General features: G+C 35.9%; 4 protein-coding genes across 8 annotated transcripts; 2 read left to right on the top strand and 2 right to left on the bottom strand.

The window, feature by feature from the left end:
- Positions 1-2: 2 nt before the first annotated feature.
- On the top strand, positions 3-4,480 carry PIG-Z (phosphatidylinositol glycan anchor biosynthesis class Z). Its single transcript, XM_043428863.1, has 4 exons — positions 3-1,110; positions 1,246-1,646; positions 1,999-2,537; positions 2,784-4,480. The coding sequence occupies exons 1-4, from the start codon at positions 930-932 to the stop codon at positions 3,703-3,705; spliced, it is 2,043 nt and encodes a 680-aa protein (XP_043284798.1). The 5' UTR covers positions 3-929; the 3' UTR covers positions 3,706-4,480.
- An 82-nt stretch (positions 4,481-4,562) lies between these two features.
- Positions 4,563-12,023, bottom strand: HDAC6 (histone deacetylase 6). Of its 3 annotated transcripts, XM_043428854.1 has the most exons (15): positions 11,787-12,023; positions 11,043-11,231; positions 9,739-10,161; positions 9,322-9,593; positions 9,013-9,205; positions 8,751-8,810; positions 8,440-8,529; positions 8,105-8,355; positions 7,769-7,875; positions 7,145-7,655; positions 6,826-7,021; positions 6,366-6,495; positions 5,641-6,281; positions 5,085-5,372; positions 4,563-4,815 (listed from the first exon to the last, which is right to left on the bottom strand). In XM_043428854.1, the coding sequence occupies exons 1-15, from the start codon at positions 11,787-11,789 to the stop codon at positions 4,720-4,722; spliced, it is 3,450 nt and encodes a 1,149-aa protein (XP_043284789.1). In that variant the 5' UTR covers positions 11,790-12,023; the 3' UTR covers positions 4,563-4,719. The 3 variants fall into 3 exon arrangements, with proteins under 3 accessions (XP_043284789.1, XP_043284790.1, XP_043284791.1); XM_043428855.1 differs by lacking the exon at positions 11,043-11,231 and having other exon boundaries at positions 11,787-12,021; XM_043428856.1 differs by lacking the exons at positions 11,043-11,231; positions 11,787-12,023 and adding an exon at positions 10,661-10,890.
- A 132-nt stretch (positions 12,024-12,155) lies between these two features.
- Positions 12,156-16,452, top strand: LOC122416149 (mitochondrial intermediate peptidase). 2 transcript variants are annotated; one of them, XM_043428859.1, is made up of 9 exons: positions 12,156-12,719; positions 13,266-13,528; positions 13,624-13,810; positions 13,899-13,978; positions 14,059-14,247; positions 14,570-15,050; positions 15,306-15,527; positions 15,600-15,830; positions 16,071-16,452. In XM_043428859.1, exons 1-9 carry the CDS (start codon positions 12,576-12,578, stop codon positions 16,374-16,376), a joined length of 2,103 nt encoding a protein of 700 aa, XP_043284794.1. In that variant the 5' UTR covers positions 12,156-12,575; the 3' UTR covers positions 16,377-16,452. The 2 variants fall into 2 exon arrangements, with proteins under 2 accessions (XP_043284794.1, XP_043284795.1); XM_043428860.1 differs by having other exon boundaries at positions 12,614-12,719; positions 13,257-13,528.
- Positions 16,453-16,460: 8 nt separating this feature from the next.
- On the bottom strand, positions 16,461-23,265 carry Cul4 (cullin 4). Of its 2 annotated transcripts, none has more exons than XM_043428857.1 (11): positions 22,127-23,265; positions 20,839-21,202; positions 20,525-20,713; positions 20,255-20,401; positions 19,849-20,035; positions 19,587-19,779; positions 19,189-19,490; positions 18,862-19,095; positions 18,255-18,533; positions 18,021-18,173; positions 16,461-17,921 (listed from the first exon to the last, which is right to left on the bottom strand). In XM_043428857.1, the coding sequence occupies exons 1-11, from the start codon at positions 22,281-22,283 to the stop codon at positions 17,826-17,828; spliced, it is 2,301 nt and encodes a 766-aa protein (XP_043284792.1). In that variant the 5' UTR covers positions 22,284-23,265; the 3' UTR covers positions 16,461-17,825. The 2 variants fall into 2 exon arrangements, with proteins under 2 accessions (XP_043284792.1, XP_043284793.1); XM_043428858.1 differs by having other exon boundaries at positions 18,862-19,092.
- Between the last annotated feature and the right edge of the window lie 303 nt (positions 23,266-23,568).

Here is a 23,568-nt window from a genome sequence, read left to right as displayed (position 1 = left end):
CACCCTTTCCACCCTTTCGCTCGGACACAACTACGTGACTTTTCGAAATAAGATGGTCTGCTTGACAATAGTGCATGGACTTACAACAATAAACAGACGATAACACCAACCATTCTCTGAAGAATTCGATTAATTAATCTCAAAACGGGCTCGAACGTGTATTCTTAAAAGTATTAATTGATTATTTCACGAGGCCTCAAAAAAGAATTTCATATCTCTAGAAAGGAATAGCAAAAAATATTTTTCATTTAATATTCTCCTAAAAATCGAAAAATCTTCAAAAATTTTGAAAACTTGAAAAAATAATGTGTTTATATAAACTTCGTAGTTGCCCTGAGATACGAACTATTCAAAGGTTATGTTCCTCTTATTCCATATTCCTTTTGCATATGTCTATTTCACGGGTCTATTCCAAATTCCTCATTCCTATTCCGCTATTCTCCTTGGTCTTTGCCTTCGTTTCGCAAAAATGGATCAGTTGAATGAATAAAAAAAGAAAAATATTGGAGTGTTTCAAAAATTCGTGGATGTTTATCAAATATTTTTGTGGTTATTTCACACGAACTGGAATGTATATTGATCGTTGTTTGAATTCAAAATATTTTAATCGGATTCGTCATTCATCATGCATATCATTGTGTGAACACGAGCCGTAAGATAAAAGCCACGATATATTTTTTGTCACCTGGGAGTGATCACGAAGTCACGAATGATTGTCGTATTCTGCGATGATAACATTTTTTGATCGACGATAAAATCAACATTTTATATGGAAATGAACGTCTCGCACACTTTTGATGAGTTCACCGAAAGTAAACAACAGGTCCTGGGTTTTCCAGGGCCCCTGATATTCATAGAAACCAAAACTATGTGAATATTCGAAAATTGTACTTCTATTCAATAATATATAACCAAAGTGAGGTTCCAAAATGTTGTGGAACAAAGAAAGCGCTCGAAAACCACATGGTGAAACCAAAGAAATAAATTCTCATTTCAAAAAAATCATGCCTTACTGGATATTTGCTGCTTTAAGAGTCATTTTGACAATTCTACCTCAAACTGGATACATTCATCCTGACGAATACTTTCAGTCTATCGAAGTTATTGCGGGTGAGTCCCTCCCTGTCAATACATTGGATTGCTGGAGCATCATAATTTTCAGAACAATGACAGAAATCTTATTTCTTGTATCAATTGAAAACGTTTACTCGATTGTAGGAAAAAATAAACTTTCTGTTTAAACAGGTGATCATTTTGACATCGACGTTTATAAGCCATGGGAATTCAACGTTACCTTCCCTGTTCGCACAGCTTTGATACCGCAACTGACAGTCGGGATTCCATTTTCCATCATCAATATTTTATCACCCTATTATAGTTATTTCTTTGGCAAATTTCTCAAAACTCCCCATGTTCTTATTATAGTTCCACGATTAATGATGTGCTGCCTCAGTTTTCTATCAGATTATTCTTTATACAAAATTTGTTGTCTATACAGTCAGAACTATAGAGTCCGTTTAATCACTTATGCCAGTTCTTATGTCATGATTGTTTATGCTACAAGAACATTCTCGAATACCATCGAATTAATACTCACTTCTCTGCTACTCTACTATGTATGCAAGTGCATGGCGTACTCTGAAAAGGTATGAGATTTTGCACAGCTCAATAATATTTTTTTTTTCATCATTCCATAGAAATGCAGTTGAGTTTCATTTGTTTCATGAAACTTTATCGTTTGGAATTCTTTTTTCTCATTCTCAAGCATTCGGTATACCCATTTACACAATTTGTCATTTTTTATAGAATTTTCTCGTGAATTCACTGTTTTCGTATGATTACTTTTTCCATTTTCACTAACATTGATCAAAATTTATCTGTTAAGAAAAGGGAACAATGTTGAAGTCGGAAATTAACTTGTTTTTTGGTGAATCATTCATATCCATAGCAAAATAGTTGAAGAGTCGATGGAAATACAGAAAATTTTGTTTGTTCCAGGTTGTTTTACAAAGCGATTATTTTGCTCAACGTTATGACAGAGCAGAAACAATTGGAGAACGTGTGAAATATTACAAATTACGTGCTTCATTGCCATCTCACTCGCTCAATCATTGCTTAATTTTAGCAACAATAACTGTGTTGGGTATTTTCAATCGCCCAACCTTTCTCGTTTTTGCATTCCCACCAATATTCTTCTGGTTGCAGCGTGGTTTGGGATCGAGAAGCGTGGGTTTGCTCGATTTTCACATACGAATTTTTACCTTCATCTTATGTGGAATACCAACCGCTCTTTTTCTCATTCTAACCGATAGTTTTTACTTCGGTTATTTGACAGTCGGTGAAATTTGGAATTTGAAAATTAGTATGAACAACTTTGTCGTTACACCTGTTAACTTTCTCAAGTACAATTTAAACGATAAGAATCTCGAAAACCATGGTATACATCCTAGATTCGTACATTTCCTCGTAAATGTTCCTCTGCTGTACAACGTTTTAGGATTTATTGGCATTTGCACTTTTGGGAGAATGGTTTACAGGTAAATCAACATTTATTTTCGTAATTAATAGAATCGATATATAATTAATATTCAAACTTGAAAAATGCATTTACAGACATTCCAGACTATTATTATTTTGTTTTGATACCTCTATGAGATTTATTGATTATTTCACTGGTGAAAACACACTTGAAATCAATGAACTTTCTTCAATGTCGAATTGCATGAAAAAAAAAAGATCAATTGAATCTTCACCGGACATCAAACGTTAACTTTTTTTTTTAGTGGTATCAGAGGACGTTGGTTGGAACTACCTCGCATTCAGAGTATCGAGGGTTTAATGACCGCATCATTCATCGTCCCAATAGCGGCATTATCGTTGATTCCGCATCAAGAGCCAAGATTTATAATACCTGCACTCCTGCCATTAGTTTTTCTCCACGCTCATACGCTGGGAAGTGGATCAAAGAAGTCAGCGGTGATTTACTCGAAAAGCAATATCAACAATGGCAATAATTCTTCAAATCACATATCGAATCGAAAGAAGGATAAATTGACAAAGTTACAGTATTGGTGGATGATCTTCAACTCGTTGTTGACGATATTTTATGGATTTGCTCATCAGGGTGGAATTTTGCCACTCGCGTCGCATCTCTCCAAAGAATTGAGAGCGAAACCGCATTTGACTCATGTACACCTTTTTACTTCGTACACTTATTCATTGCCAACGGGACTTCTGCAACTGCGAAATACGAGAAGAATATACAAGAGTAGCGAAGGTCACAAGTATCGTTTGAATCAAGATTTTTATCTTTATGAAGAAGGCAACAAAGGCATAACCGAAGTTTACGAAGATATAGCATCAAAGTTGGAAGAGTGTGAGAATAATTGGATTACAAAAAGAATCCCGTACCGTCTTTACTACGCTTTGCCCTTTAGTTTTATCGACGAATTTGAGGGCTATACTTTGTTGAATAACTCACGATCATTCCAATATCGGAGAATCGAAGCTTTTTATCCTCATGTGACCATCGAAAAGTTACCAGCGCTCGAAAAATTCTCAAATTGCTTTTTAGAAGCAAATCTCGAAAAGTGCTTCACCAATTTCGCCGAAAATATATCCAGCAATATTTACCAATTTTTTCATAGCTTTGGACTATTATTGTTAAGGATAGAAGTCGTACAACCTGAAAAACTTATTTCATAGCGTAGGTAGGGGGAAAAAATGTCGCTAAATTGAGATCAACGTAGCCTTTCGAAAATTTAGCCTCTATCGCAGATCGCAAAATTGTAATAATACGCGCGAGAGGAAGAAAGTAAGTTGATGCTTGGTGACAAATGTTGGCCGTCCACTTAACGGAAATACTTTGACGAACCGCTTGAGCAATCATTTCGTATCTGATATATTTGATAAAAAAAAAAGAATTTATTCATTATTCCGAGGACTTGGATACGCCCAGAGATGCCAACAAAACAGTTCGCTTCAACAATTCCTTAAGTATGAGTAAGAATTTTATTTTCATCACCGTTCGTAACGGTTGTAAGAAAATACAAATTCCAAAATTGACAAAAACTTGTCTACCGGAGGCAATTATTCACATCTTCAGAATTGCTCAAAAACAATTTTCTAGCGATGATATGAACCTCTGCACCAAGTTTCATCCAATCGGTCATTCATCTTTCGCGATTGATGGATACTGTTTCCAAAAACACCATTGTCAGAACCATGCACTCGATAAAAACTTTTTTACTTGAAAAATGCTTCGATTTCGGGGCCATTATTGGATGTAGGATAAATATAGTTTTGAAAAATTGATTTTCGTGGCACCCCTAGGCGTATTAAGCCCTTAATCGTAGTATGTACGTAATTGATAACTAGATGTAAAATATTCAAATACAAATTCATTTTTGTATATATATAAAGTAAGACTGAGATCTCTATTGACACCAAAAATACACTGGGAAAAGAAATTATTGAAAAACCGTGATTATACTTCGCTTTATTTGTCCCCTTAAATGCACTAAGCCTCGAAGTAAGAGAACGTGGAGTAGTAAAAAATGGTCTAAGATTTAGCAAAGCTTTAATAAAATAAATATATGTCAATATCTCTGGCTATAATAACGCATTAGGCTGTACATTGTAAAAATAATATGAAACTATTGTTTATATTTGTATTTTTCGGAATATGTATATATTTTCAAAATATTTTCCATGTCGATTTCACTCTCTCGCATTTGATGAATCTTCGTTATACGTCCACGGTAGCTCGTGATTAAATTTACTCAAGTGTGCCGCGTTTCGCGCAGCAAACAATCGCTGAAATGGAAAGATAAACAAATCAACACTCTCCAGACGTTCGGATAAATAGGAGCAAACATAAATTTTTGTGTAAGAAACAACAAATACACTAGTGAAAAAAGTTTTCGAAAAAAATTTCGTTAAACGAAATCTCAATTTTTCGATTGTTTTTTTCAAATACTCAGCAATGCTCTGCAAAATTTCTATTTTAAATATGTCAAAAACTGTCCTTTTAGGGTTCGTAATCAGAGTATACTTATCAAGGTTTTAATTCACTTTTTTCTCACCGGATTGTCGATATAGGCCTCGCACCCATAACACCAAACCGAGAGATCGCTAAAACTCAGAGTCAAGGGATGCTCGGCTGTTTGGCCATGCATTATTGCGTGTTCATTGATATTGCGAGCACAGTGGACGGTGTAGCATCGCAGACAAATCCAATTTTCAGCTGTGCTACCACATTCTTGACAAGGATCGCGAACGTTTATTCCGCTTACTGGAACTTCCTCGACGGTGTCGAGATGAGGGCAATCCCTCAATGGTATTATTGCGAACATTTCGCCTTGAACTAGAGCCTGGAGAAAAAAACGTCAAAGAAATTAATTTAGAGAAGAATGATATTTTAATAATTGAATGAACATTTTAATTTGTTGAAAGATCAATTGATCATTGGGAAACTGTGAATGCAAAATATTATAGCACGACCATGTAATATAAGACTCGAAAAAGAGATAAAGATTGATAAATCAATTAATTTATATTGAAGTGCGCACTACAGGATTTATTTTTTGTTGTCTTTATCATTCGAAAAAGAGAATTTTTATATTATTTCAACGCAATAACCTGGATATTATCTGAAAGATAATCAAGCAGGCTTGGATTGGCTGTTACGCCTGAAGCTTCGCCTTGATCTTGTTGCTGACCGCTACCACTGGCACCGGAAGTAGATCCATTATTTTGACCACCCAAATCTTTTTGTCCTGGGTCAATACATTCTTTGGCAGTTTTGAGAATGGTCATTTTCTCAATTTCTTTTTGCAATTCAGCCATTTCTTCGGCAGTTATAGTTTCCAAGCGTTGGCGTTCTCGCATGCTCATCTCAAGCTTTTCATTCTCAATTTCCTCGAAAGCTATTTTTGTTTCGGTCAATGGACTCGATAAAACGGTGTTTTTACTCTCGAATGATTTTGCTTCTGGCAAAATATTTTCCTTTGGTAATGCCATTTGGAAACACAAATTCGGCCAGTATTGTTTATGAATTTTGAGAACATTTTTAATGGTCGATATCGCACTTGGACAAGGCGCTTGATAAACTCCGAGCGCTGGCAATGGATCGCCCAGTAATGCCTTTGTACACATCGTCATTGCATATGATATTGAATTCACGTTGTAACCACCTTCGAGCGCTATCACAACGCGACCATTCGCCAATCCCGACAACCAGTGAGTCAAGTGACCATAAGTTTCCGGGGATACGGTGTAACCTTTTTTGGGAGAAACGAACAAAAAATAGGTAACAATTGATTGTTGTTTTATTAAAAAAAGATTGAAATTTTTTTTTCATTTACCACCGAGTGGATCACCAATGCAAGCGTCAAAACCTGCAGATATCAGCACCAATTCAGGATTGAATTGATAAGCAATTGGCATTACTATTTGTTGGAAAGCAGCGATGTATTCTGCATCACCCATTCGTTTCTGAAAGGCAGAACAATCATTTCATTTTATTCAATTTTCGGGTTTTAGCTGTCCACTAGAAACCTCAAATTTAGCCATCTAAGACCATCGTTCTGCATGGAAATCATTGAAAAATTATTTTGGTTCCTTAGATCTTTTCAAAATGTTAACGATATATTGAAATCGATGTTAGTACAATTCTAAAGATGGCTAAATTTTGTCAAATCTTGGCTGATCACGAGTTTCGAAATATTGAAACTTGAATACTAGCTGTAGAAAAATGTAAACTTCAAGTGTTCCTAATTCATTATCACGGTTGTCTAGTTGTTCTGTGAATAATTATTTACATACTCGGTTCCAAGGTATATTGACGGTGTACCCTTCGCCGGCACCCGTGCCAACGAACGTGTAGTTCGCTTCTTTAGAATTCGGGAAGAAAGCAGCGTTGTCGTATCGATGAATTGAGATATACAAGACGTTTGGATCGTCTACGAGAATGGCTTGAGTTCCATTCCCGTGATGGATGTCCCAGTCGACGATCAACACTCTGTGGTTGAAAAAAAAACAGAAAAAAGTGAGATTTTAATTGACAAATGTCCAAAACGGTCCAAAAAAATTGGAATATGAGACAAAAAATTGAATTTAAAAATCAAAATATTGGAAAAGTTGCCTTTTCAAATGGTGGAATCGTGTTGCATATTTAGCAGCGACAGCAATGTTGTTAAAAATGCAAAAACCACAAGCGGTCTCGTCGTCGGCGTGATGTCCAGGTGGCCTCACGATCGCGACTCCGGATTGGCTCTCTCCATTCAAAACGCTGTCGACAACTTGAAGCACCGAACCAGCAGCGACGCAGGCACTATTCCACGTGTCCCGGTTCAGAAAAACGGAGTTTAACTTCCCACCTTTTTTCTTCAATTCACCAGGTTTCGCGGTGCATGTTTCCCTCATGTCGTTTACATGACTCGCCGAATGAGCTAAGAGCAACTCTTCCTCCGTTGCTTCGCGTCCTTTGATCACCTGACAACGATTTAATAATTCGTATTCTTCGTGTTTTGTAAATATACCGGAAATACGATCCGGTTTTTCCGGATGTGAATCGTCCGTTGGATCGCAGTGTTTGAGCATTCGCTCGTCGTATACGAGAGTAACGCGCTTCGGCGCTTTCCCCAAATGCGTGACTGGAAAAATAAATTTTTGACAAATTTATTTGACCCTCGGCGATCACAGAGTTCCATATTTTTTAACTTAATAATCATTGAGTCATTTGACGACTGGGCTTCAATCTTTTTACCTTGTTTCAACGCAACGAGACGATTTTTCAAATGCCTGACGACCGTTTCGCTCTGCACTGGATAGCAATCGCGAGTTTCATAATGATCAGGTTTCGTCTCGTCACCCCTAATGAAAAAAAAAAAACGAAATAGTCACAATCGAAGCTTGAGTTTTATACATTTTCGAAATGACACTTGTACTTTTTGGTTTTTTGAACTTTGTTTAATGAAATAATAACTTGATAAATGTAACGAGCAGTTCGGTGGAGTCAACTGTGACAAAATCGTACTCAAAATTGGATTTAAAATATTTTGGATCAAGAAATTTTTCTGTATGTTGAAAGTCTTTTACATACTTGTAAATGACGACTGGCAAATGTCTGTTGTTATTTTCCTCACGATTTTCGGACTCTGAATGAATACTGAAAGATTCTTGGAACTGGAAGCATTTCCAGTAGGCTCGGTGAGCATAAATTACGTTCAGAATCGTTTCTTTCAGTGTTTCGCAGGGAGGTTCGAGATCTTGATAGGGAGGACATGGATCGCCAAGGAGTGTTCGTAAGGTAAGTGCAGCAGCTTCTGATAACGAGTCCAGGCAGTAACCGCCCTGAAATACAAAAGTGAAAAATCTCAAGATTATGTGTCTCATGAAGTATGAGCAGTGAAAAGTTTTTTGGGGAATTTAACGTACCTCCAGCACCACAGCGACTTTACCATTAGCCAGAGACAACAATGACGAAAGTAAATGAGGAAAGAACCCTGGAGTAACTTCCATTTCACCCTGGAAACGTTACACCTTGTAATTCTCAGACTCATATCGGCAAGAATAATTGAAAATACAGAGAAAAACGATCCTCGCTCGAAGATCGCTGCTCTCTCAGGAACCCAACCTTTTCATCACCAAGAACCGAATCGAAACCAGCCGATACGATGACAAAATCGGGCAAAAACTACACAATAAAAAAAAAATATATCTTATGAGTCTAGTAATGATTTATTTACCTCGGGACAGCCGAGGGCACAATCAAAACCAGCCGAGACGATAACGAGATCCGGTTGAAACTAAAAAAAATATTTTTCTCGTGAGTTTATTATCAATTCATCAAGTTTTTACATCTTCATTGTAAAAATTTTAATTTTTCATGCAATATTATTTTCATAACTTGAAAATACTTTACGCAAATTATATTCGATGAAGTAACTTGTAACAATAAAGAAACTTTCTCTATAAAAATGAAAAAAAGTCAAGGATCAAAGGTTTCACCTCATAGGCCATTGGCAGAAGAATTTGATGAAATATTGCCAAATAATCGCCATTCGTCATTCCAGTTTTGTTCAAAGGTACATTGAAATTATAACCAGTTCCATCTTTTTCACCAACATAATGATAATCGGATTCTCTCAAGTTTGGCCAAAATTCTCCGTTCTCATACCGATGAATTGAGAAATATACAACCCTGAAATCAATGAAAAAAATGGTTATTTTCAGAAAAAAAAACACAATCTCGAGGACAAACAAAAACAAAAAAGTGAATTCATAGAAAAAATAGGCAGCTATAATTTTTTTTATTACCTGGGATCATCATAAAACATCTGTTGTGTAGCTTGACCGTGATGAACATCCCAATCGACTATTAAAATTTTTTTAGCCAGGTTGCTTCTCAGCATCTTTTCAGCCCCTATTGCAACATTGTTAAAAAAACAGTAGCCGCAATATTCTGATTTCATTGCATGATGTCCCGGTGGTCTTATTACGGCCATCCCATTTTGCACATTGCCACGACAAATTTTTTCGAAGAGATTGATTGTTGAACCAGTTGCTAATAGTGAAAGTTTGTAAGTTGACTGAAAAGGTAAGATTTGATTTCATTGATCGAGGGCAAGAAAAGAAGTTTGTTTGTAGTTACTTTTTGAAATTCTATTGGTAGGTTCATTTCTACGTATAGAATAATTATTTTTCTGACATTTTGTGACCTTCGTATCATATTACCGGATGAATATAAATGGCATCGTATCTTGATGCAATTTTTTCTAAAGCTTCGTTATCCTCGCAACCCTCTGTCGCTCGAAGCATGTCAATTTGGCTCTGTGTATGTTTCAGAAGAATTTCTTCTTGTTTGGCAACCATTGGGCTGATGAATTGGCACCTCTCGATGAGACCAAGTTCCCTGCATCGTTCCAAAACTCTTGTGAATCTCTCTGGACATTCAGGATGATTTTTGTCCCAAAGACAATAATGTTCTGCCATAGAACGATCGTATGTTAGACCAGTTGCTCCACGAATCATGTTCTTTGCTTCTATTGCGCTTTGATAAATATCCCTTATAAAAATATTTTCCAGTTTCTTTGATTGAGATTGTTTCTTCTGTGCAGCTTCACGTTTTGCAGCAACTAATGCCGGTGACGGTTTTACCTTTGGAACAAATAAAAAGTTGTTGTAATTTCAGCTTTTGTTGAATAATTATTAAGAATCGTGCATGATCTAGTTAATAAATGATGCTGTTGACAGACACAACAATTGTAGGATTATGAAATCGTGATTAAATGTGCAAAAATTAATTTTTACTCGAGCTTGAGGATTTTAATCACGTTCCTCAGACGCAAAACGAATTTTTGTGTCATCTGAAGGAACAATCTGCTAGATTTTTTTTTCTGGGTGTCTTCGGATGCATCTTTTTTGAGACAAATGTATTTTTGTTTCACAACTATTGAGAAAATTTTACAAAATTATCACACAATCTAAGGATGCCGAGAATTTTTAGAATTTTCAAATCAGAGAACACAATCTTCCATACAAGTTTCCGTGATTGAAATAAAAAATGGTATTTCCACCTCCATTTATCACAAATTTATTTAACCCAATAGTGACAAATAATTTTAAACTAAAAAAAAAAGAATCGATTGATACTTACAAAACTAAACAAAACACTATCATATCACAGAAATTTTCTTGCAAAGACAGTGCTAAAGAATCAAACAGGTTGTTATTTGGTCTGCTGCTCTTATTAAACTGATAAATTTTATTAGCTCTGTGCAGATAAGCTTGTAAGTCATGCAATTATGATATCAGTGGTTTTTTATTTACTTTATCACAAGAAAGGCATCTTGCATGAAGCAGTGGTGGGAATTAAATGCAACGCTGTAATTTGTTTCTGAAATTTTTTTTGTGGAATTTTGTTCCTATTGAACAACACTGACTGCGATCCAAACCATATTAAGAATTTTAGAGCAAACTTGAAATGAGGAGAAAAAAAAATGTAAAAAAATACTTGATCCGAGCTTTTTTCAAATTACTTTAGATTTCTTTGTGGCCGCCTTGTCAGCCTGTTTGTTGTTCCTAGAAGGCTTAGACATTGTATCGTCTCTCTTAATATTTCTCGAACTTGTGCGTCTCGAGCTCTCAACGATATTAATGAGCTCGATCTCACTGTCGATCAGTCTCTTGGCAGCATTGAAAAAATTGTCCCTCGCGCCAGAATCCGTCTGATAGCAGAAATGAAAAACGACGTCAACGACAATCGTACGAATTTCCGAATTTTGACAAAACAAAAGTCAAAAGCATGCAGAAATTTGGTGTATTAGCAGCACCACAGAAATTTGAAAAAAAATTTGGAGTAACGTTTAACTTCTTGAAAACGATATACAGATAATATTTGGAAAATCAAATTTTTGTATTCATAGCGATATCAACATTAATACGCGCACTCAACGCTATTCGCAGGCGTATTTTTTGCGTGGGCGATATTGAAGTCGAGACCAGTCCTTGTATAGGCAGACTTGTGCTATAAAACTCTCTCCACCTTTTATCCCTTCTGTTCATACACTTTTCCACATATTCATACGCATATATTTATAGATATAGGAATTCATACGCTCATAAGAACATGTATATAGCTACATATAAACACACGTATAATTACGTGTCTGAACTCAAATTTCTTAAACTATCAAATGAACCATATAATGCTAGAAAATGAGTATAAAATTTACAACAAAGCTATAGTATATATAACAGTCATTTCACATTTTCCCTCTCACCATATCACGTATTCTTTCACCGTGTTTATAACCCCTGATTTTTCACGAAAAGCTTCGATATTTCCTCACAACTCGTTGAAAAGTTTGGATGGTCATTGATAATATATTCAAATAATTTAGTCGAATGTATTCCAAAAGTTTTGTTTTTTTTACACATTGTTTGCCATTGAAACTTGCGAATTTAATATAAATATTGGATTTTGTAACTGGAGAAGACGAAACAGATAAACACCATTTTCTTTGAACTACACCACATACACATACGCAATAGTACGCATACACTGACACACAAAAAGATGCACTGATGGGATTTGGCCAACGGTTAATGCCCTTCTTCCCCCCGCTGTTTGTGAGCCAAGAGTGTCGAACCGTTCGAACTGTCAAAAACGTCAAGGCCGAAAAAACACATAAATACCACCTTCACCTTCACAATTTGTGTTGTACTACGCCAACTACACTTGTGTATTGTGTATGTGGTTCGGTCCACATGATAGAAAATCGATTTATTTGAACTCAGAAATTTACGTTTACGCAACAGCCTATCGCGAGTAAAATATAAATTGCTGATGAGCGCGTCAAAATAATTTAAACAATCGTGATGTCACTCTCGATCCTCTCGATTTGTTCATTTCTTGATATTGTTAACTCCGTTTTGTACGAAATTCTTCCATAACCTCCAAATTCCAAAGCTATGCACTCGACAATTGGGTATAATTAGATCGCTGGTCGATGACAGAAAATCTGTTATATTTGTTTAAAGCAATCGTGGAATAAATTGACGGAACAATCATGTTACGTGTACTTAGAGAATCTCTAGGAAACAGAAAGAGAGTGCTGTGGAAAAGAGGTTTAAATACGTGGTCCCCACTCGCGACTGCTTTCAACTCGAAAGCTTCGGTTGATTGCGAATTTAGTTTATTTCGTAAAGAAATTGTAAGTAAAAATGATGTACTTAGTTATTCAATGACCATTGCATTTTGCGATTTTCATTCGAAGATACTGAATTGAATAATAAAGAAACAACGTAAAAGACAAAATTAATGAGAAATATATCTACAGATTTTATTTTACTAATAATATTTTTTCATAATTTTGTAGAGATTAAAAAAGTATGTGATCAATTTATTATCATTTGTAGTAGTTTTGCCAATGTTGTAAACAAACATTAAAAATTGTAGCAGTTTATGGTTTTGATTCAATTATAGAACTATAGAAAATGAGGAAAAAAATTGTCCATAGTTGTAACAGTAATAAAATTATAGCGAATTAGTAAACAAGTTGTCAACTATTCAAAATGCAAAAACTGATTCGATCTTCTTCCCACTCTGTGAGTGATCGTTGCTTTGCTCATTCATAGCAAAATTTTTTTGGACTTATAGATAACAATCTACAGAATATTTGTTTCTTGAAAATATGTAAATTATTATTACACCACGAAGCATGGGATGTTTACCTCAAATATAATGTGAGTTTCTATAGGGACTTTTTGGCATCCCAGAGCTTAAATCTGCTGAAGGCTTTAGAGAACTAGAAGAAATGGCAATATCGGAGTCCAACAGACTGATCGAGGAGACTACGGGTCCTACTAGGAGTCGTAAAATGGTTCAAGTGTTCGACGAGCTGTCTGACACACTGTGCAAAGTTGCAGATATGGCAGAGTTTGTGCGGATCGCTCACCCCGAAGAAAGTTTTTGTCGAGCTGCAGAAGACACTTGTCTCGCTGTTAGCGGGATTGTTGAACAGTAAATTTTTTCAAATTTATTGCATAAAATGGAGAATCAAAATGAAAAAGATGTTTCAGTGGCAAAATTGAGTCTATTTTCTGTGTACTTTACAGATTGAACACACATAGGGGAATGTACAACGCACTGTCGAACGTTGTTAAAGAGGGGGACATTGTTGAAACAACCGATATCGATAATCATGTTTCTAAATTATTTCTATTTGATTTTGAACAAAGTGGTATTCATTTACCCGAAAATCAGCGACAAAGAGTAGTGGAATTGAACGATTATATACTACAAGTGAGTAAAAAATTATGAAAATTATTAAAAATGATGAATAACAAGGCGCTGATAACGATTGACTAAAAAAATAATTTTCGTTTCACAGATAAGCCAAAAATTTATGGCAGGTGCAGCGACACCAAGAGCTGTCAAAACTGAAGCTTTACCAACAAATATAAGACATTAGTAAATATTTATCGAGTATTTTCTAAAGAGCAAATGTTTACTAGATCAGTACTCATAATTTTCTTCAAAAAAATTAATAGTTTTGCAAAAGGGGATGGACAATCACTGATCCACGGCCTCTATCCAGATTCCAACGATGCTCTTGCCCGTGAAGCAGCTTACAAAATTTTCCTTTACCCTGACGAGAAGCAGGAATACTTGTTGAAAGAATTATTAAACTCGCGTCATCATCTCGCACAGATTTGTGGTTTTCCTACGTATGCTCATCGGTAATATCTATTTTTTCTATGAAATGAATTATCATTTTTTAAATCATATTAAATTATCACAAATTCATTTCGGCTCGATATTTCGGAGCAAAGATTTTTTCTTTATACACTTGGGTGTATATGTTTCTGAGAAAGCTGATTGCAACTTCAAAAGAAAAATTTGAAACCAAGCCAAGAAAGAAACAATCTGTCTTCGTTTTTTTTTTTGACGAAAACCAAAAACCAATTTCAACTTTTTATGATACGAATTTTAAGCATTGCTTATGAAAAATGTTAATTTAATACAGTATCTAACCGCCTTAAATGTATATTAATATGACAGTGCCATAAAAGGAAGTACCGTCGAAAGTCCCGACGTTGTGTGTGATTTTCTCAACATTCTCAACGATGATCTCCGTGAAAGGGCCCGGAACGATTTTAATGTCATGAGAAACATGAAGAAAGCCGATTCGACGATAGAACAGGATTTAATGGACTGGGACACGGCATACTACACAACGAAAGCAAAAAAATCATGGCTCAACACGAGCAACACCGAGTTCACACCCTATTTTTCTCTCGGAGCTTGTATGGATGGTTTGAATATTTTGACTCAGTCACTTTACGGTGTTACTTTGAAACCCGAAACAGTTGTGCCTGGTGAAGTTTGGTCAGAGGACATATACAAATTGGCTGTTGTCGACGAGAACGAGACAATATTGGGACACATTTATTGCGACTTTTATGAAAGAAATAATAAGCCTAATCAAGATTGTCATTTCACTATAAGAGGAGGAAGACAATTGCCTGATGGGAGTTACCAGGTGATTTTTTCACGTTTCGTAAAATCTTCTCTAGATCTAAACCCTTTTTTTCAATTCACCATTCTAATCGTTAATAATCACGATAAATCATCTGAATAAAACGCGCTAATAAAAACGTGAGCGCTCTAGTCTAAAATTTATTATCAAGATAAAAAAATGAAATATGTAGTTGCACTAATATCGCTCACTTGGTGTATTTTAAACGTAATACTGATGCAGTTTGATTTGATTCATTTGGATTCATTTGAATTTCAGAATCCCATCGTCGTCCTCATGTTATCCTTGGCTTCCCCAAAGTGGTCGAATCCATGTTTACTCAATCCGTCATCAGTGGATAATTTATTCCACGAAATGGGACACGCTCTTCATTCGATGCTGGGAAGAACGCAGTACCAGCACGTATCAGGCACTCGTTGCAGTGCAGATTTTGCTGAAGTTCCTAGTGTACTGATGGAATATTTTGCTAGCGATCCAAGAGTGAGTTTTATTATTGTTCGAGATTTTTATGAACAACGTTTTTAGGTATAAATAATTTTGCTGTATCTTCAGGTGGTTCGATTGTTCGCCAAACATTTCGAAACTGGCGAGCCTATGCCCGAGAACATGTTGCAGAAACTGTGCGCATCGAAAAACATGTTCCCAGCATCGGAACTTCAGCTTCAAATTTTTTATAGTATGCTCGATCAAGTTTACCATTCGAAAGAATTGAAAGGCTCGAGCACAGAAATTTATAAGGACATACGATCGAAATTTTATGAACTTCCCTACGTTGAAAACACGGTAAGAATTCACAACTTTTTATCAATGGGATACTCATGGGCGTTATCCAGGAGTTTTGAAACAGTTTAATGCATGTTTTTATTCGATAAATGTTATCTCAATAAAACTGGATACGTTAAGCAAATGAAGAAGAAAATTTTCAATAGACTTTCGGCCGAACATTTTCATTTTGAAATTTATCAAAAGATAAATGCCCATACGGTAATAAATAGTAACTCAGAATATTTTGATTCCTTACAGGCATGGCAGTTGAGATTCACTCATATAGTTGGCTATGGAGCAAAATATTATGCTTATTTGATATCACGCGCCGTAGCTTCGTGGATTTGGCAAACATATTTCCAAGTAGATCCACTGAGCCGGTGTTCCGGTGAACGTTACCGTCACGAGTGTCTTGCTCACGGTGGTGGAAAGCCGCCATCGAAATTGGTCTCCGATTTTCTCAACAAAGAAGCGAGCTCAATGAATTTTGCAAAGTCTCTGATAACTGAAATCGACACGAAGAATGATCACATACAGTCGATCAAGAAAGAAGCAACTACGTAATAAAAATGATAATGTTCTTGCTGATGTACAAAAACTGTAAATGCAACCAGAACATTTATCTTTTTCTCAGTTTTTACATGTTCGTTGTTTTCTGTTGTCATTTATTACAAGTACGGAACCTTACCCTATTTACAATGTTGACAAAATTCTACGAAATATTACAGAAAAATACGTTTTCGTAGTACAGCGCATTTTTTTCATTATTTATTATTTTCAATTAAATGGTCGAATCCAGCACGGAGAATATTTCTTGAGAACTGGCCATCGTTTACGTTGCATTATACTATTTCTTCATCACTAGTGTTGGACAAGGAACGCCGAAATTAGTGACAGCCAATATTTGACACAATTTCATTCGTTTTCTGAGATATATTCTCACATTAAATTGATCGTTTTCTGAGATATACTCTCACATTAAATTGATAATTAATCGACAAATGATAAGGCTTGAGTTATGAAAATTAATAAGCCACTCGTAGAGCCTCGCTCGATTAGGACTTGGAACACAATATCGTCAACTGCAAGTACTGGTTTTCTTTTTAACGCAATCATATTCTCTTCTCGTCTTTCAGGTTCTCCTCTGCTCCGAACATATTCTCTTTTCTTTTCATTAATTCTACATCACCGAGTTTTTTTCGCGAATTATCTGTACGATTTTTCCTCTAATCTCTTTACCGTTATTAAAATTTAACAAAAATTCACAATTCCCACAGTGTTTACATTAGAACAACTTTTTTTTGGATTTTCATAGTTCAAATTCTCTTTAAAGAAGCGCCTTTGCTGTTTTATCCCTTCGACGACTCGGAACCTCTTCGCTACGGCCAGCTAAAATCGTATGTTTTTTTTCGTCCACGTGAAAAACTGGCATTAAAAAACTTGTCTCTTTTGATGCTTACAAACGCGACGTTAATATTTTATTTGCATTTTTTCTTTTGTTTGTTTTTCTCGTGTAGAATTTTTTGCCAACAGTTCCTTCGGTAAGAATGCAGAAAAAGAAATATGATGCAGAGATAAATAAAAAATAAAAGGATAAAGAGTAAATGGCAAATCACTGATCGCACACACTGTTCGCGAAATCGATAATTGATTTAATCGTTCAACTAGGTTGACTCGTCGTCTTTCGACCATTCAACTAATTATCTCGAACTTTGTTCCGTTTCTTGAGACGTTCACTCGGGGGTTTCTCGTGAAAGAAGAAAAAATCATAATCGTGCATTCTAATCGCTTCTAAGCAATTGACAAACCTCAAATTCGCGCAATAACCGAAAAAATAAATCCAAAGTTCTCTTCTTTCTAGCCTTTTTTCTCTACTAATTCCAATCGACGAAAAACCACTTCAATCACGCGCGCTTCGGAGCTTGAGCTTTTCTCTTTCCTTGCTGCTTGGACTTTTCTCTTATGGAAATCATACTTGACCCGGCTCAACATAACTTTGGCAATTGGTTGAGGTTACGCAACGTAGTTGTACTGATTAGCGTTATCTTTATCACGCTCCATGTAATCTCTGTCTATCAACGACTCGATTCGTTTCTTCAAGTCGGCAGGCTGTGTAACGAAATAACGAAATTAGACGTTACGTTATGAAAACACGGAAAAAAAAACTATCACGAAGAAATAATTATAGTTTTAAAGAGGAACTCTTACCTTCACAGGGAATTTCAATTGATTGTAGAGCTCGCTTATCAAAAGATTATGGGTAAGAGTTTTTCTCATTTTCATGATCCTTACTATAGCTGCGTCAATTTGATATTGCCGATCTTGATAGACTCTTTCTTCAGTCGCCTTTTGTTCCTCGTTCTGAAAACCACACAAAAAAAGAAACATTCAAACGAATGGTCGTTTTTATTAGATTATAAAAGTAGAAAGCCCATTGTATACCGTTTCTTTCATCTGTATTTGATTGATTTTTATTCTGAATAATTTATTTGTGAATTCCGAATTGAAAACGAATCTATCGTTGTCTGCAACGTCGCGGCCTCTTGGATTTTTTTGCAGGACCCGAGCTTTGCCGCACGCCAAAGATTGTAAAGTTCTTCGCAGTTCACCGTCCTCGATATTCGTCGTTGCTTTGATTTCCTCGAGCGACAAATCATCCGTGTCGTCGAACAATATTAGTACTAAAGCTTGAAAAAGCGATACTTGCAATTCTTTGTTGCCCTGTTATAAACGAAAAATCATACAGATCAAAACAGTTTGACTAACACTTTGGAAAATGATCGAAAAATAGCGCTGTAAAATTACTCATTTTGTACGCGCGCAAAGATTGAAAATAGTCCGATTTCAGTATTTTTAATACTTTTACGGCCCTTATTCGGATCTTTATTTATAAAGGCTCAAAATGCTGACATTTGTTCAGGGCAAAAATACTATTGAGCATCAAAAAAGCTTTTGGAACTTTTTTGCAACTGATAATCATAACTATTAATAAGTTTTTCGTTTTGATTTAGGGTTCACATTAATTTTTGTTCTATTTTGTGAAACTTACCGCGTGGAACCAAGCCTTAAGGACACAATGTCCTAAAGTCGGTTGCCATTGTAATTTCCGACCGCTGTGTTTGCCGAGATAAAATTTGTTGAAAACTTCTTGGTATTGTACCATTTCCGTAGGCAGAGTAACTTCCATCACAGGGTAAGTTGGCCAATATCCCATGGTGAGTATAGACACCGTGAGATCAAGATTACTGGCTAGTAATTCGTTTTGTAGATTTCCTGAATACTGCTTAAAAACAAATTAGTGCGTCAGTCCGAATGGCTCTTGAGTGTTTTTCGAAACTAATTATGGGCGTGTTATCGGTATAATATCCTGTATTACCTGCTTAAAAGCAATGTTAATATCTTTGCTAAGTTCCATATCCTTGAACATCCCTTCGAGCTTGCTCGTGAAACCACCACCGCATTCTTGCTTCAATTTTGACAACATTGACTTTTCAGCATCGACCGAAGCTGATTTTCCCACCAACAATCTTTTCGCCAAATCTTTTTTGTAGAAAGCTTCGAACACATCTTTACCATGAATAAAACGAAAGAGGACCATTATTTTGTCAAGCAATCTCTCTAGCTCCTCTTCTGTTGCTTCTTTGTTCCCTGCTCGGAGTTTCATATCCACAAATTTGGCTAGAAAACGAAGTCATTTTTTACGCTCATTTCTTTCTGTATCCAACAATTGGGATTTGTCAAATTTATATGTGAAAATATTAGAAATCATGTTACCTATAAGTTCTGCGGGCTTGTTTGCTCGCTGATTGATAAACGCTTCGAAGGCTTCTTTCAAACTGTTGCCAAATTTCTCGTTTCTGTAGAAGCAAGTGTTCACAATATTGTCCATCTTGTCTTTGAAGTCGAGTAATTCTTGGACCATAGTTTTATCCTTTTCTGGGTCTATTACTATCGTTTTGCCTTTTTTCTACAAACGTAAAAAGGTTTGGGTCATCCAACTGAATGAAATTTTATGTTGAAAATAATCATTGCTTACCTTTATATAACTATTGAAATTTAAACACAATTCGAGGAGACCATTTTTGACTCGATTGTACAAGTTGTACAGTAGCGTTAAGTCACTGATTCTATTCTCGTCCAACAAACCGCTTAATCCTTTTTGTAATATGCTTGAAACGTGCTCGGATAACAATTGTTTTTCAACCGTGTGTATGAGCGACCATCTAAACATAAACAATTCAACGATCATTGTTTCATTGTATTCATGCCCAGAAAAATTAGAAAAGTTATTTTTTCAGTTTCATAATAGTTTTCACGATTTGAGGTCAGGATTTGGGTTATTTTTTTGGGCTATTTGCTGGAGTTGTCAACAAATTCTATCAGTTTCAGAAGTCTCTTTCCTCCCGAATAGAAAACATTTGAATGGTGAAAATTGATCTTACTTCGTCGACATATCAAGATAATGAAGTAATCTCTCATTTTCTTCTTGAAGGCGTTTATCGACGTGAGCCAGATATTCCGGAACATCATGTTCGTTCATCAGTCGTTGACCCTCTGCCGCATAAAGCCTTTCTGTTGCCATCAGGAACCTAAAAAGAACGCGTTTATAATAAATATGCTGATAACTGAATTATGTTTTGACACGATTTAGTACTCTGTGAAGGGTGAGCCAAAGAATATTTGTTAGTGATTAAACAAAACAGATAACTCACTTGTTTTCAAAGGCCTCCTGGTATATTTGCAAGTCCGATAGCATTCTGAGCAATGACTTGAGAAGCGTGCGGTCTACGGTGTCACCCTGACGCTCTTTTTCAATGAGCATTAAAAGTCCTTCTACAGTGCGTGTTTGCACTAAATTGTTTAATACAATGTGAAGTCTAAAAAGATGTAATCCCATGTCCCTGTAAAAAACAATTATAATGGCTCAATGCTCGGATCAAAATACGATACGATTTTCAACGTCTTCTCCAAATTGCTGTATCTTGTCATATTCATATTGTTGGAAATTTAAGCATTTTGCTCTTACCAAATTGATGATATACTAGGATTTTGAAGGACGTAAGTTCTATCCAGGTACAAAAAGATACTCCTAATCATGATCATCTGGCGACAATGGGATTGCCAACATTCATTCATTTTTTTCAGGAAGATGTGACGATCCATAGACTCAGCCAAAAATTGTTCTATGTTTGCCTTCACATGGGACTCTGTCAGTACAGTAAGATTGGCGTAGAGAGTTGATGCCATTTTGTGACTGCACATGTTCTCTACGGCTTGATAAAGCTCCTCTAGAGAATAACGTATGCTCTTGCTTGTCTGTATCGCCACGACAGCCTCTCTTAATTTCTCCCATGTTTGTTCCTGATAGTTTTCTGGTAGTTTTGGTTTATCTAGGAATCAAATGACAAAATAAAGATAGTTAATATATTTGAAGAATACTTACTGTTCATACGATTGCATGTAAACTTGCTCAAAAAGTTGCTGAAAACATGTGAACAATTTTTGATCCAGGATGTAGAATGAAAATTTTTTACATTTTTTTATCATTGTAGAAAAACTTACTGGTAAAAGTCACAGAAAATACTTTTTGTTGTTTTCTATCTCACTTCAACCATTAGTCTAAAGTTATTTTGATTTGATGGAAAATTTTGTTCAATTTTGACGTGGAAACTCCTTAAATGAAGAAAATTTCTTTTAACTATTTATCAAGTTTTTTAGCAAAGCAGATGTCAGCTTCACCAATGATCATTCTTCCAGAACCTTATTTTGATAATGAAATGACAATTTTCATTCCTAACTTGGACACTGCTATGTTTAAATTCGTGGATAACCTAACTTGTAGTAAACTCGTGGAAAATATTCAAAATTAATAAAGAACCCCCAAATTGGAAGTTCGAAATCATACACGCAAAAGCTAAACAATATAAAGATACGTCTCGATTCTCGAAACTACATATCTCATCGGCGCATCTCTGTCCTTGGGTTCGACGTCCTTGGAAAGTAAAACAATAAAAAACGAAACGACGAAATATGCGAAAAAGAAGAAAAAACGGTTTGGGGCAGTGTACCGTGTGCTCGAACGTGTGAGATGATTTCGCAACATAGAAGATATTAGGAAGGCAAAATGCCAAAATAATAAAAATTCACTCGAAAAGCAAAGGAACTGTTGAAACGGAATCACAATTTGAATCCTTTGTGTACTGATTGAAAAATAACAGTATATATGAACGGATATCGAAAACAAGTTGGGAAAGACTACAAAAACACAGCTGATTTGTAGGTTAAAGTTCAACAAAAAAAAAAGATTGACTCACTTTTGAAGTTTTTGATGACGAGTTTTCTCGCGGAGCCTGGTTTGGCGATTGCCAAACTCGGCGATATTTTGTTAACACCATTTGGATTGTTGACCGTTAGAGCCGAGAAATTGGCTCTTTTTTGGGCGTTTGACGCCGCTGTTGCCGTGTCCGTCATGGTTGTTTCAACCTTTTCTTACGATGTATTATCCACGTTTCTTTCGCTCTCTAGCCCACACACGCGCGGTTATAATTAAATATATATACACACACACATAGGGACGCATACACTGCTGTTTAATAGTGTTTTTCAACCTAGTGGCCGCGCTTTGAGACGCAGCTGCCGTTATATATCTCTGCGATAACTTTGCGCTTTTTTTCTCGTTCCGTTGAAAATTATATTCCTAATACACCACTCGCCAATTTATCGAATTTACTCTTATTATTCTCATCGCTGTTATTATACTCCGAAATATTACTCATGAATCGGAGCAGGGTGTAGAATCGTCGATCTTCACCTGCTGTTTCGTCGTCGCCTCGAAAAGCTCGGTCCTCCCGAGTCTAGAGTGTCTAGACATATGCGCGCACACGGCGCACAGCGCGCATCACCCGGCCATCGGCCCGTACACACCGATGTAACTGCTTTTTCCTGAATTTACTTTTTTTTATTCGTCGAACCAATGTCTATATGATCACTTTGGTCAGTGGTTATTTTTGCTAGGCTTTAATGATGGGAAAAGATTCGGGGGTTAGACGAGATTCAAAAATTCTTGTCAACTTTATTAACGTGTTTTACTCTTTATATTCACATTGGCCGAGATTTTACACACCGATGTTTTTATTGTTCACTTACGCCTGGAGTTGTGAACAATGAAAAGTTGCAACCAGCGCGGCGACTCTCTTCACTCACTTTCGTTGGTAGCGGAATTTCTCATGTGCTTTGTGCTCGGTATTGTCAGTATTGTGCGCTTGCGCGTGCGCCTTTTTTGGCGCAACAGAATGTGCGCATGTGTCTTAGTGGGAAATTTGATTTTCACGAAGTATGGAACAACTCTTGGCTACTTTGTGAAATGGACATCGTTTGAAAAAAATTGTGGCATGTTTTTTAATTTTTCTTGGAGCTTCTAATCATTTTGAAACCATTGAAAAATCACATTTTCTCAAACGTCAAAATGTACAGTAATGAATCGTATCGAAATATTATAAAGTCGGTTTACAGAGCAGAATAAATTGAATTTTCGAAGAACAGGCTAGCATACGTTGACAGGAGAGGTTAAGATTATTGGAATTTTTAAACAAACTTTATTGTTGAGGTAAATTAAAAAGAGAATCAATTGGCCTCTAATTTAATAAATCAATCGAAAGCGAGTTTTGCTGTCAGAATTTGATATTTTTAAATTCGTATATATACAATTATTTGATTGATTATACTGTACGTAAAATGTCCAATAAATCGAGGTTTT

This window comes from Venturia canescens, chromosome 9 (assembly GCF_019457755.1).
Source record: "Venturia canescens isolate UGA chromosome 9, ASM1945775v1, whole genome shotgun sequence".
NCBI classification, from domain to species: domain Eukaryota; kingdom Metazoa; phylum Arthropoda; class Insecta; order Hymenoptera; family Ichneumonidae; genus Venturia; species Venturia canescens.
The sequence above is the reverse complement of the archived record's forward strand: the minus strand, read 5'-3'. Positions and strand labels throughout refer to the sequence as shown.